The 13,903-nt window shown below is 40.0% G+C and overlaps 1 protein-coding gene across 1 annotated transcript in view; it reads left to right on the top strand.

Moving 5' to 3' along the window:
* LOC124612534 (1-phosphatidylinositol 4,5-bisphosphate phosphodiesterase gamma-1) overlaps window positions 1–13,903 on the top strand; it is a 258,728-nt gene that overhangs the window by 161,040 nt on the left and 83,785 nt on the right. The window contains exon 15 of the mRNA XM_047140800.1: window positions 8,694–8,891. Within this exon, the coding sequence (XP_046996756.1) occupies window positions 8,694–8,891 (198 nt within the window). The remainder of the gene's footprint in view (window positions 1–8,693; window positions 8,892–13,903) is intronic.

Raw genomic sequence — 13,903 nt, 5'->3', positions numbered from 1 at the left:
GGTAGCGCCATTCGACGGCCAACACCGCGGTTCCTGGTGTGTCCGCTGTGCCGTGCGTGTGATCATTGCTTGTACAGCCCTCTCGCAGTGTCCGGAGCAAGTATGGTGGGTCTGACACACCGGTGTCAATGTGTTCTTTTTTCCATTTCCAGGAGTGTATTTGTATGGAGTGTAGCCATGTATGGAAGTGAAACGTGGACGATAAACATTTTAGACAAGAAGAGAATAGAAGTTTCCAAAATGTGGTGCTACAGAAGAATGCTGAAGATTAGATGGGTAGATCATGTAACTAATGTGAAGGTACTGAATAGAATTGGGGAGAAGAGGAATTTGTGGCACAACCTGACTAGGAGGAGGGATCAGTTGGTAGGACATGTTCTGAGGCTTCAAGGGATCACCAATTTGGTATTAGAGGACAGTGGGGAGGGTAAAAATCGTTGAGGGAGACCAAGAGATGAATACATTAAGCTGACTGAGAAGGATTTAGGTTGCAGTAGGTACATTGCACGGGATATGATAACATGGAGAGCTGCATCAAACCAGTCTCTGGACTGAAGACCACAACAACAACAACAACCTAATCATATTTGTATGTAAACTTTTGATGACTACCTCTCCTGTCATTGTCAATAGTTACCTGTAGTCTGAGTGGTAAACTAAATAAAGTATCACACAGTGTACACATAAGTACAGGTAATGGTGACAGAGGAAGTCACTGGAACCTTGAGTTTACTCACAAATCTGATGTGGCAAGAAATCTGTGAAATCTGTATTCTGGAAATTAGTTTGATGCCACTTTTTAAAAATTAGATGTGTCAGATATAATTTGTGTTGCCACACTCATTTGGTAAATCATTTTTGTTAATTCTGCAGTGTGGCACTATGTGTGGTGTGAGATGTTTAAGATTACCATTTCACTTTGTGTCTTGAACAGAGCAATAGCAGTTGTATGAGATTGTGAACCACTTTAACTGTTGGTTGCCTGGTAACCAGATTATGGTCAGAATTTAATGAAATTGGAAGCTTATTATTTTTTTATTTGTATTCTATTGCACATCAGCCACAATGTAGTGTCAAAATAATTAGCTACAGTCAGTTTCGTTTTATAGCATGTTGGGGCAATCTCCTGCCTCACAATAGAGGCCTAGTTTGGTGATGCTGTGTACTTGGGCCATTCAGATTTAGCTTTTCTGTGATGTACCTGAGCATCTTGTGAGAAATGGCAGTATGGTGCCTTTTGAAAGGGCACATCAAATTTGCTTCCCTGTTGTAAACAGGTCTGAAATCAATTTACAGGGTGATCATAATTAAAGTTAAACTGTCAAAACACTGTATAAATAACATCACTGGTCAGAATGACGTCAAGTTGCAATTGAATATTATCGGCGAAGGGGGGAACATATGCCATAAGAAAAAAAATTAGTGTGAAAATTGAGCACTAGATGGCACTGTATGTGTCAGGATAGGTAAATGAATACACCTGTCATGCGCGCAACCCATTGAAGTTGGTATAAACATGCCGGGTACACGGCTTTTCCTCCTTTGGTGTCTGCGATGTTCGCCATGACTGCCTCAATGCAGGATCGCACTGTGCTTGTAAAGCTGTATTACAAGAATGATGACTGTGCACATGTCTCTCTGAAGTAGTTCCGGACACTGAAGGGTTTGAAAAATGGCGTTGGTCCGATGACTGCCGTGTGTCTGGAGAAGATGATTCAGAAATTCGAAAAGATGGGTTATTTTGGTATGCAACCTGACAGGGGGAGGAAACAAATTGGTTCAACATCAGTGGAAGCAGTGGCTACAGCAATGCAAGAGGAGAGGAGTGGTGGTGTGCAAACGTGTAGTGCACGGAGAATTGCCGGAACATTGGACATACACATGAGCATGTTACGTAAAATCCTACAAAACATCCTTCTTTGCTATCCATTCAAAATTACCTATGTGCACAAGTTACTTTCTGTTGACGTGCCAGCAAGAGAGACCTTTGCTTTAGAATTTTTGCTCACATGGAAATGGACAATGATCGACCATGGAAGATTTTGTGGACATACAAAGCCCACTTCCATCTGACAGGATATGTCAATACACAGAATTGTCAAATATGGGCAACAGAAAATCCACACGCAAATCACCCAGTACCACTTCATCCTGAAAAGGCCACTGCGTGGTGCAGGTTTATGGCATCATTTATCATAGGGCAATATTTTTTCAAAGAGACGGGTGCTCCCAGTCCTTTCACTTGCACCGTCACTGGTAAGCACTAAGAGTGTCTTTTGCGCAACCACATCATTCCAGCTCTCCAACAGCATGGACGGGATCATTTTTATGCAAGATGACGCACCTTCATACATTGCAATTTGGGCCGTGGGACTATCTGAAAGATGTCATGTTCAGTGTTCCGATTGCAAACTTAGTTGCATTGAAGGCATGCATTGCACAACACATTGTGAATGTGACCATGGAAACACTTTGATCAGTTGTGGAACATGCTGTTTCTTGATTTCAACGTGTTGCAGAAAATGATGGACAGCATATTGAACATGTTTTACTTCAGTCACATGGAAATTAATAATCCGATTTGATTTTCATTGATGCTTTTTATGCAGTTCTTGGCCTTAGGACAATTAAAAACCAATGTGATTGATGCCTTTAGTGCAGTTTTTGGCCTCAGGTCAATTAAAAATCAGATTTTTCCCATCTGATGTGATATGATCTTGCCATGGTGGATTGGCTTACGTAACTAACGGTGTCACTCCTGTACACCTTTGCACACTGAGTAGTATAATTTGTTTAACATCAAACGTACACCTCAGGTGGTGTTCTATGATTCATTTGTCATTGGTAGTCGACCAGTATTAAATTCTGATGCTTACAACGCCATCTATTGTTACATTTTGTAACTATTTATTTTTCTTCTGCCATACGTTTTCCCGCCCTTCTCTGATAATATTCCGTTGCAATTTGATGTCACTGTGACAAATGGTGTTATTTCTACAGTGATTTGAAAGTTTAACTTTAATTATAATCACCTTGTGTGTAATAAATGTAAGTATGGAATGTCTGTGTGTGCTGCTATAGCTCTGCGACTCCCTCATGCAGCCAAGGTTTCATAGTATGATAGCCCTCCATTTCCCATCAGCCATCAAGTATTATGAATTGAACTTAGTAGACTTCTAATGAGTTAAGTTTGTGGAAGACAACGAGCTCGTGAACATAACATTTCCGCATGAGAAATGAAAAGCAGTAAATGTAGAGGTTACAGTTTGCCAGGTGAATCATTACATTATGATCCCTCTAGGGAGTACAACAAAATCAACATGTTTTCATTGACAGATTGGGTCAACTGTGTTAGTTCTGTGGTGGCAAGAAATTCAGTTATTAAAAACACCAGGAATGAGTTACATGAGTGGAAAAATTCAATTTGCACCACTGGAAGCAGCTCCATCAGAATTATTTCATTACATGACTGGAGAAACTCCAGGATCAAAACATTTTCTACTGAAAATGAAAGTGTAAAATGCTTTCTTTGCTACTTCCAGGATCTGGGAAGAACATTGGTTCAGTCATGATTTCAATTAAAGAGCAAGTCTTATCATAGAATGGGAGGATTGTTACCATTGCCAAATGACTCTTATAAAATTTTGCAGGTGTATTGAATTGACAACGAACAAACAGAAGTCTACCAATGTTGTATAAATATAAATGGGCTGAGATGGCAAATAATTGAAAAAGTGCAGAGGATTTTATGTAAGTACAACCAGTTGGTTCATCTATTCCAAACAGCTCTGGGTCAGATGGTAACTAATGAGTAAAAAGTTGTGATACAAGCCAACAGAATACCAGGTGATGAACACAAACATTAGTTCAATGCACCTCAAGTCAGTGAAATTGCCATTTTACCTGTGGAAAATTAGTACACAATTTACAATATAACTATTCAATGAAGAAGAGAATGATTACAGAATATCGCAAAAGCACATTGTTCATATGAAACATTTTTATATTTGTTAATTTTTATAAGAGGAGAAGACAGTTACCGTTTCAATTTGAAACAAGTGAACTTGGGTGCAAAAACAAATAGCAAAGTAACATCAGAGAAATTTTATGCATATCGCATAATGAAATGAAATGAAATGTCGTATGGCGAGGGCCTCCCAGCAGGTAGACCTGATCGCTTGGTGCAAGTCTTTTGAGGTGACGCCAATCGGCGACTTGTGCATCAATGAGGATGAAATCATGATAATGAAGACACACAAACACCCAGCCCTGAGCAGAGAAAACCTCCAACCCAGCCAGGAATCGAACCCGAGCCCCTTGGCATGACAAGCCGCCACACTGTCCATTCAGCTACGGTGGCGGAAGTATTGCATAATGATCAGAGACAACGAGGGATGCAGTTGTGTTATCAGTTCCTTTCATTTATTTCAACAGTTTTTAGTTGATGTGTACGAAAATGCAGTCACAATGAATGATAGTCGTATGACAGAATCAAAAGAAAGAGTACGTTCATTAGAGGGATGCAATCATTAATGACAGCAGCATTGACAACATTAGTTATTTACTCATAACATTCACCTGCAATTTATTGTGACCAGAGATCAAAGAGGATGTGATTTATGTGTAAGCTCCCATGTGACACCGTGATATAATAGTTTGAATTTTTTGACAAAAACAAATGAGGGTCACAGGTGTTACCAAAAAGTAGCATATTTTTTTGAGCTTATATAACAACAAAAATAATCAGTTATTGATATTATAAGTATCAGCAATATCACTTTTCTTGATGTTAATCTCATCTTCACCGAAAGCCAGCTACACTCTTCTGTCCACGTTGAACAAACAACTGTAGTTACATTTTGGCAATTACCATCTTTTCCATGTCAGCTGTGCCCGCCATTCTTTCCATGTCAGATGTTCCCTCCCACACAGCCTTGGCATTCAAGGTAAACATATTTGTTCAAATGCAGACTCTTTCCAGCAATACACCACCATTCTCATCTCAGCCTTCGCTGGACATAATTACCCCACCACCCTAGTTCAAAAGCAAATTTCCAGGGCCTCACATAAATCCTGGTACTGTTGATATGTCCAAAAATCAACTTTGGAACACATCATTTGTCACTCAGTATTATCCTGGTCTTGAATGTATTAATCAGCTCCTTTGACAGTGCCACGACTTCCTAAAATAACGCCCTGAAATGAGATTCTGACTGAGCTCCTACCCCTGTGACCATCCCCACTGCAAGACTTGCCCGATGCACCCTCCTACCACCACCTATACCAGCCCCATGAGAGGCAAAATGTATACTATCAAAGGGAGAGCCATTTGTGGAATGACGAATGTCTTATACCAGCTGTTACGTAAACACTGTAAGGCCTTTCACATTGGCATGATTACCACCCAGTTATCGGTCAGGACGAATACGCTTAGGCAGAGGGTGAATACTGGCAACACACAATATCCTGTTGCAGAGAATGCTCTACAGCATGACAGTCATGACCTCGGTGCTGTTTCAGCAAACACTCCATCTGGATTCTTCTCCCAGACATCAGTTTCTCAGAACTCCACAGGCGGGAACTAGTGCTACAATGTGTCCTTGGTTCTCGCTACCCAGCTGGCCTTAATTTACATTAATTCCTTCTGTTTCAGCATTTTTTCACAGTAACAACTCCATTTAGGTTTTCTATGGCTTTCATTTTCTGCCCCCGTCGATTTTTCACCCCTCCACCCACTGCCGCCCCCACCTCTTTTACATACAATGCTCTTAACTTTTCACTCTTATTAACTCATGCACTATGTTTTTGTAGTAATCTGTCTTCCATCTTTAAGCTCTTAGGTTTTCAAATCTTCTCCAGTGCAGTCCCCAACAATCAGTCTTTCCCTCTCATCCCATCTAGTAAGTCTCCCCTGACCTGGGATTCTGAGTGAATTTTCTGAACTGTAGCCCTTTTTGTAAACCTCTCCAGTCCTTTTCCTTCAGCCCTCTTCCCTCCCCTTCAACTCTTCTGCTGGAAGAAGGAGCCACTGGCTCCGAAAGCTTGTGTAAGTTAAACCTTTGTGTGTGTGTGTGTGTGTGTGTGTGTGTGTGTGTGTGTGTGTGTGTGTGTGTTCTCCTGCCACCATGACCACCGACTTGGGCTGCTCAGAGCAGATTCTGGTCTGAGCGGCCTGAGTTGGCGGTAACGTGTGTGTGAGGTGTTGTTGCTTGTGACAACGAACGGTGTGTGTTTCTCTTTCGTTTTCTGGTAAAGGCCGAGGCCAAAAGCGTACATGTAAGTGTCATTTAATTGTGCCTGTCTGCAACTTAATGTGTCTTCTTTATGATAAGTAGCAATCTATCTTTTCCTACCCTGTTGATAAACTAGACGTTGTACACTTGGAAGTTACGGCATTCTTTATGAATGTCACAAATCACACTGCCACCAGATACAGTATTTTGCTTCCTTATTTTACACTGTACACACATGCAACAAAAGACACTAACACGAAGATAAAACCCAGAGATTGCGTTCAAACTGCTGTGTGATTAATATTATTTTAGAGATCTTGCCGAAAATGTTGTCCATTTACAGTAATGCACAAGCGGCATCTGCATGCTAATGATTGTCGAACACACTCTAAACAACCAGTTTTTTCATGAATAATGGCTGCAACTGTGACAAAATGGGCAACCAGCTCTTCAAGAATGTCCAATGTTGTCTCATACACTAGATGCTTCATCTCCCAGATTAAAATAAATCTGTAGCAGTGAGGTTGGGAGAATGTGGTGGCCATAGTACTTGCCTACCCTTACCAATGCAACAATTTGGGAAAAGATTGTCTAAATGTTCTTTGATATTAATGGCAAAGTGAGGTGGTGCCTCATCATGCTGGAACCATAATTGTTATTGGACTGCTAGCAGGACATTCTCCAACATTTTTGGTAGCACTTCATGGAGAAAGGTACTGAAATTTCCTTCTATGGACCATGTTAGGCAGAAGATATGACCCAATCACATGATTATGAAGAATACTGGCTCACACTTTTATGGGAAATCTCAGTTGATGGTGGAACACACAAGTTGCCCTAAGATTTTTCAACTCATGGACATGGCTGATGTGGCTGTTGACAATTTCTTTTTTTGTGAAGGCAGCCTTTGCAGTAAACACAGCACACATTTTGAAGTCAAGGATGCTTACCGTTTGTTATGATACCATGGGAATGATTCCATATGTTGTGGAAAGTCATCAGCTGAAAGATTTTGTACCTTCTGATTCTTGAATGAATGCATTCCCATCTCATGCCAGAGATTCCACACATTGTTGTTGGAGGTATTTAGTTCCTCAGCAGTGGATTGTATGCTAGTGCTGGGATTGTCTTTAATTCATTGTAACACAGCTTCCATAAATTGAACAGTTCACATGCTGCAAGGTGTACTAGTTTCCTGTCAGTCTGATCCAAGGAATCTTATTTCATTAAGATGGCCATTCTAGTCTTTGAAATGTGACATGATTTGGTAAGCTCCTAACTGGGAATTCTTTTGTACACAGGCACTTTGTTTGTGTACTGTTGCATTGTGCCTCCCTATAAATGAGACACATTTCAGCTAACTTAGTTAGTGTAATAATAAGGTAATTCTATATCCAGGGTCATAGACAATGCTAGCAGCAATGAAAAATTATCTTTCCTAGCGGTAAGATGTAATAGTGTAGCAAATCTGATTCCAGTTTCAACAAACAAAGTTGTCAAAACGCATTATCACTTTTACAGAGTGTAGGAAGAGAGACTTTGCTCCCTGAAATCTCAGGGAAACCTGCGGTTTGATGCAGTTGGTATCTCAAGAAGATATTACTGAACTGATGTACTGCATGACACTTCTTCTGTACAACATTACTTCATGTGCAACAACTCTGAGTGGATGTAAAGCCATAATTTTAAGATTTTGATGGCAGATATTTCTGTACCTTTTAGCTGTTCATATCTGCTGTCAGAAATTAGATTGCAGGACATTTATGTCAGTTTGAAAGGTTGTGAATGTGTTAACCCCTCATTTCACTGAAATGAAAAGGAATGATTTTGACCTATGTCTTCAAACGCTTTTCCTCCCTCCCCTCCCACTCCCTCCTCTGTTCAACACTGAGAAGGGAAGTGTGTGACCTTAACTGCTCAGAACTGCATACAAATGGGCTTAGAATATAAATTGCTCATCCTAAAAACAATGGTATCAGCCACTTGCAAGCAAAACTGTGCATATTTCCACGAGAGACACTTGTCAATACCTATAAAGGGTCTAAGAGAGGAACTTTGCTTACAGAAGAAACAAAATATTGAGAGAGAGAGAGAGAGAGAGAGAGAGAGAGAGAGAGAGAGAGAGAGAGAGAGGGGGGGGGGGGGGGGGGGGGGGCTTAGATTTTGTAGTGTTTGCAATCTACATATTTAACTAAATATGGTTTTTACATTAACTATTGACTTGCCTTAATTTAGCTGACTGCAGGATTGTGGTATGAGGTTTTAATTCTGTGTGTTTTGTGAACTCTCTACTAAGATTTAGACCGAAAATTTCTGCGCCTTCCAGAATAACTGGCTTGCCGGTTTCTATCTATTAGTAAAGTCAGCCTGTGTGCGCGTGTGTGTGTGTGTGTGTGTGTGTGTGTGTGTGTGTGTGTAAGGCTTGAAAATTCTACATGGATATTAATCATTTGTTCCCAGATAACCGTCAAGGCACTATACGATTACCAGGCACGTAACGATGACGAATTATCTTTCTGCAAGCATGCTGTAATAACAAATGTTAACAAACAAGGAAACAGTGGCTGGTGGCGTGGAGACTATGGAGGAAAGAAACAACACTGGTTTCCTTCAAACTATGTGGAAGAATGGGATTCTCAAGAGAACAGAGATGATAATGTAAGTTTTTAATCACTGCTATGTGCTCTGTCTTAGCTTTGGTAAATGTTAGTCATTTCACAGTCCTTTGTTTACATAAATTATGCACCTCATTATTCCACCTTATTTTAAATTTATCGATTTCTTTACAAAGAACAAATGCACATGCTATTTCTTGGATTGCCAGCATTACACGAGAGTACGACACTTCCCTATCCCACTGCTCTCCTGTCCCTCTGTTCCTTACACCATTCCTCGGCATAGGGTGGATAAAATGGGAAAAGAGTGATATACAGGATGTCATAAAAATGTTGTGACAGACTTTGAAGGACTGTAGTGAGTGTCTTACGGAACAAGTCAAGGACAGAAATTTGTGCTCAGAAATGTAATCCAACGATGCTACGGAGTGTCGAAGATATAAGCGCTGGCGCCTGCCACTAGGCCCCCTCTTCGGCAGCAAGTGTGACTTTGTACACTGACGGGCCCTAGGTGGAATGTCCTGCAGTGGCGTTTGTTATTCAGTGATTGTGACTGATTGCCACAATCACCAGTGGAGAAGATGGATTTGGCTGCTGCGTAGACAGGCCCTCTCTCCTGCAAATGTGATGCTTTGTTGTTTCGGTGGATGGTGGTTTCAGACACGGTTTTCCATCTGCAGTTTATTTTTCTCCTCGAAACCTCTAAAATCTCCCATTTTTGGAACCCAGGAGAAAAATAAACTGCAGATGGAAACCCATATCTGAAACCATCATCCACCAAGGCAATAGAGCATCATGTTCACAGCTGTCAAGACCTGTCTGTGCAGCAGCTAGCTCCATCTTCTCCATTGGCAGTCATGGAAATCGGTCGCAATTACAGAATAACAAGAAACATTTCGATATGTTCCACCTATGGTCTGTCAGTGTACAAAGTCACATTTGCTGCCAAAGGAATGGCGTAATGGCATCCACCAGTACCTATAACTTTGATGCCCTGTAGGGCCATTGGATGGCATTTCTGGGCACAGGCTCCTCAAGACACCATCTACAACCCGTCGAAGTTTGTTGCAACACTTCTGGGATACACTGTATATCCTTCCAAAGCTGTTTCGATGCTAAATAGTTGGTTGAACAGTTGCTAAATGTGTGTGGTTATAGTTATACTGGTGGATAAGTGAAAAAAAGTATTAACTCTAGTATTGGAGCTAGGAAACAGCTTCTCATACTTCAATGAAATGAAATGATGTCGGATTTACATTGTAATAGAAAACCTTTTTATGATCCTTTATTATGCAAGATGATGCAATGTAGGTGTAGTTACAGTCTAATGTAGCTGTCATCTGCTGTTGCCACAAGTTCTGCTGATGCCATTTGTGGACAGTTAAAGTTGCAGCTACTACTTGTTTTGATGACTGGGGGGGAGGGGGGGGGGGGGAGACAAGCTGTGCTTTTCTCACACTTTCATGTCACCAAAAATGTGCTTTGTGTTTCACTATGGATTGTAACCCTTTTGGGATCTGTAGGTGGCACCTAAAATAAGTTGTGAATTGTTTCATCACTCATTTTGAATCAAATAAGCAGAAAATGCAACTTGGCATTAACAATGCAATGGCTACCACAGTAACAATAGATTATTGATTGTTCATTAATGTTGACACTTCTCAGATGTAAAACTGTAGCCCCTTCTACACATTCAGAACAAGGAAACCCAGTGATCAAGAGGAGCTGCCCAAGTAATATGGCACATTATTTGGCATCCCCCCTGCTCAGCACAAACATTTTGAAGTGCTCACTTTACCTACTAACTTGTCTAACACAAAACTAACTCATCTTATAATCATGTCTAGTATCTTTCTGTGCACATTTAAAATCATGTTACAGAACATGAATGAATACGGATGACAGTAAGAAAAAGGTGTTTCAATTTATAAAACAAATATTTTTTACATGTTGCAGATAATGACCATACCAACAAACTTGTCAAAATATTATAAGTTTTTAAGTTGTATAATTTTGTTTGTGGTGTAACTGTTTAATATACATTTTTTAAATCGAGACTAATGTATTCTGTAGGGACTGAAATGAAACTTTTCTGTTCTGAGAACTTTAAATCACCCACCTACACCATCTGCACACTCATGTCTACTGTGCAAGTCACACTTAAGTACCTGGCAGAGAGAACCACTTTCACACTGTTCTTCTACCTATCAAACAGCTCACAGGAAAGACGAACTTGTTAATGTTTCCAAGTGGGCTCTGATTTCTCTTATTATGTTATAATGATCATTTTTGCCTATGTAGATGGGCTTCAACAAAACATTTTTACATTTGTAGGGGAAAAATTGGTAATTTTGTGAAAAGATCTTGCTGCAACAAAGAATGCCTTTGTTTCAGTGACAGCCATTTCAGCTTGTGTATCATAAGGTGCTCCTCCCTCTCCCCCTCCCCCCCCCCCCCCCCCCCAATTTCTTAACAGTACAAAATGAGCTGTCCTTCTTTGGACATTTGCAATGTCCTCCATCAGTCCTATCTGGTAAGGATGCCATACTGGACAGCAATAATGCAGCAGAGGACAGCCAAGTGTTGTGTAGGCAATCTCTTTAGAGAATGTTTTGCAGCTTTTTAGTGTTCTGTTAATAAAACACCTTGGTTCACTTTTACCCACAACTCTATCTACATGATCATTCCAATTTAGGTTCTTTGTAATTGTAGTATTTAGTTGGCTGCATTATGAAAAGGGTAGATTTCTACTCACCTTATTGTTGCAGATAGGCACAACAAATAGACGCTAAACAAGTAAGCATTCGGCCAAAAGGCTTTCTTCTGAAATAGACAAAAAACACACACACACACAACAATAAATCTAGGAGAAATAACAGGCCAAAGACATCCACTGATATAATCTTGTAAAAATATTTTAAGATTTTTAAAAAGTTTTTTAAAAACTCTTAAAAGCCTTTACATAAGAACATTAAAATATTTGCACTCATATAACCAAAACGTTAAGAACTATAAAGCTCAGAACTTGGTACCCAACATTCGTTGTGCTTCAAAATAAAACACTGCTGAAAGGTGGTACACCATTGAATAAAACAGCTGGGTGCATAGATTCCAATCCAATATGTTGGATTGACGGGAATGGGGGAAAGAAATAGAGTAGAAGAAGAATGGTTAGCTTTGAGGAATGCAATAGTGAAGGCAGCAGAGGATCAAGTAGGTAAAAAGACGAGGGCTAGTAGAAATCCTTGGGTAACAGAAGAAATATTGAATTTAATTGATGAAAGGAGAAGATACAAAAATGCAGTAAATGAAGCAGGCAAAAAGGAATATAAATGTCTCAAAAATGAGATCGACAGGAAGTGCAAAATGGCTAAGCAGGGATGGTTAGAGGACAAATGTAAGGATGTAGAGGCTTATCTCACTAGGGGTAAGATAGATAGTGCCTACAGGAAAATTAGAGAGACCTTTGGAGAAAAGAGAACCACTTGTATGAATATCAAGAGCTCAGATGGAAACCCAGTTCTAAGCAAAGAAGGGAAAGCAGAAAGGTGGAAGGAGTATATAGAGGGTCTATACATGGGCGGTGTACTTGAGGACAATATTATGGAAATGGAGGAGAATGTAGATGAAGATGAAATGGGAGATACTTTCTGAAAGTATTTATATGAAGTGTAGCCATGTATGGAAGTGAAAAATGGATGATAAATAGTTTGGACAAGAAGAGAATAGAAGCTTTTGAAATGTGGTGCTACAGAAGAATGCTGACGATTAGATGGGTAGATCATATAACTAATGAGGAGGTATTGAATAGGATTGGGGAGAAGAGAAGTTTGTGGCACAAATTGACTAGAAGACGGGATCGGTTGGTAGGACATGTTCTGAGGCATCAAGGGATCACCAATTTAGTATTGGAGGGCAGCATGGAGGGTAAAAATCGTAGAGGGAGACCAAGAGATGAATACACTAAACTGATACAGATGGATGTAGGCTGCAGTACGTACTGGGAGATGAAGAAGCTTGCACAGGATAGAGTAGCATGGAGAGCTGCATCAAACCAGTCTCAGGACTGAAGACCACAACGACAACATGTTGGATGGGTCCTAAACATATTGCACCATAGTGATCCACTCGGAAAGTGAAAATTTATTAAAAACTATTCAGAACTAATATGCGGCTAGCTTGAAAGGACCAAGGAGTTATTGCAGCAAAATGGAGGAGTGTTTTAAGTAAACTGGACAAAATGTGTCAGGTAAATATATTATTGACAGAAAAATACAACATGGAAAACACACTTACCACCTCTCTGGTCAGTACGTGATTGAGGAACAGGGGAGGCGACTGCGTGCTGTCTCTTACTTATGGCATGAAAGTAAACAGCTAGCCTATACACGGCTCACACATGCGTTTATGATGCGTGCATCCAGCGCAACTGAATGATTGGTGGTCTTTTGGGGAAACGCATGAACGGAAAACGAGAACAAGAAATACTGGGATATCGAAATACAGAAATTTTTTAAAAAAGTGGAATATAATAGTGACAGTTGATATTTGTATTTATTTTCATTATTAACACCCATTAGATGTGCTAATGAAACAGAAATTCTTAAACCAAGGGCGTTTAAAGACTTAAAAGATCACCACCAGGTGCATATATTGCAGAAAATGAACAATTCTGCTGATGGTGTCCCCTAAATAAACCCAAAATTTTAAAATTCTGAAATTATAATTTTGTAAAATGTTATAAGAAAATTTGTTTAAAAAACTTGAAAGAAATATGTACAAGAAACATCAGATAATAAGGGGGGGGGGGGGGGTTGCAGGAGTCACTGGAGGAATAAAGGGAACTAGGTAAAAGAACAAGAGAGTAGAATGTCAACTAACTTAGGCAGTAGCCAAAATGCTACGGAGCTTTAACTCCATTTGTCCATTTAGGATTTGGTGTGGGAAACGACTAATGGATCGCATAATTTTGCCCCCTTCTAAGTTGTTTAAAGTGTGGCCCTTGCTTTCTCAATGTAAAATTTATAAGTTACTGTGGCACTAGTGACAAAATAC

The sequence above is a fragment of the Schistocerca americana genome, chromosome 4, assembly GCF_021461395.2.
Source record: "Schistocerca americana isolate TAMUIC-IGC-003095 chromosome 4, iqSchAmer2.1, whole genome shotgun sequence".
NCBI classification, from domain to species: Eukaryota; Metazoa; Arthropoda; class Insecta; order Orthoptera; family Acrididae; genus Schistocerca; species Schistocerca americana.
This window is presented reverse-complemented; position numbering and strand designations above follow the sequence as displayed.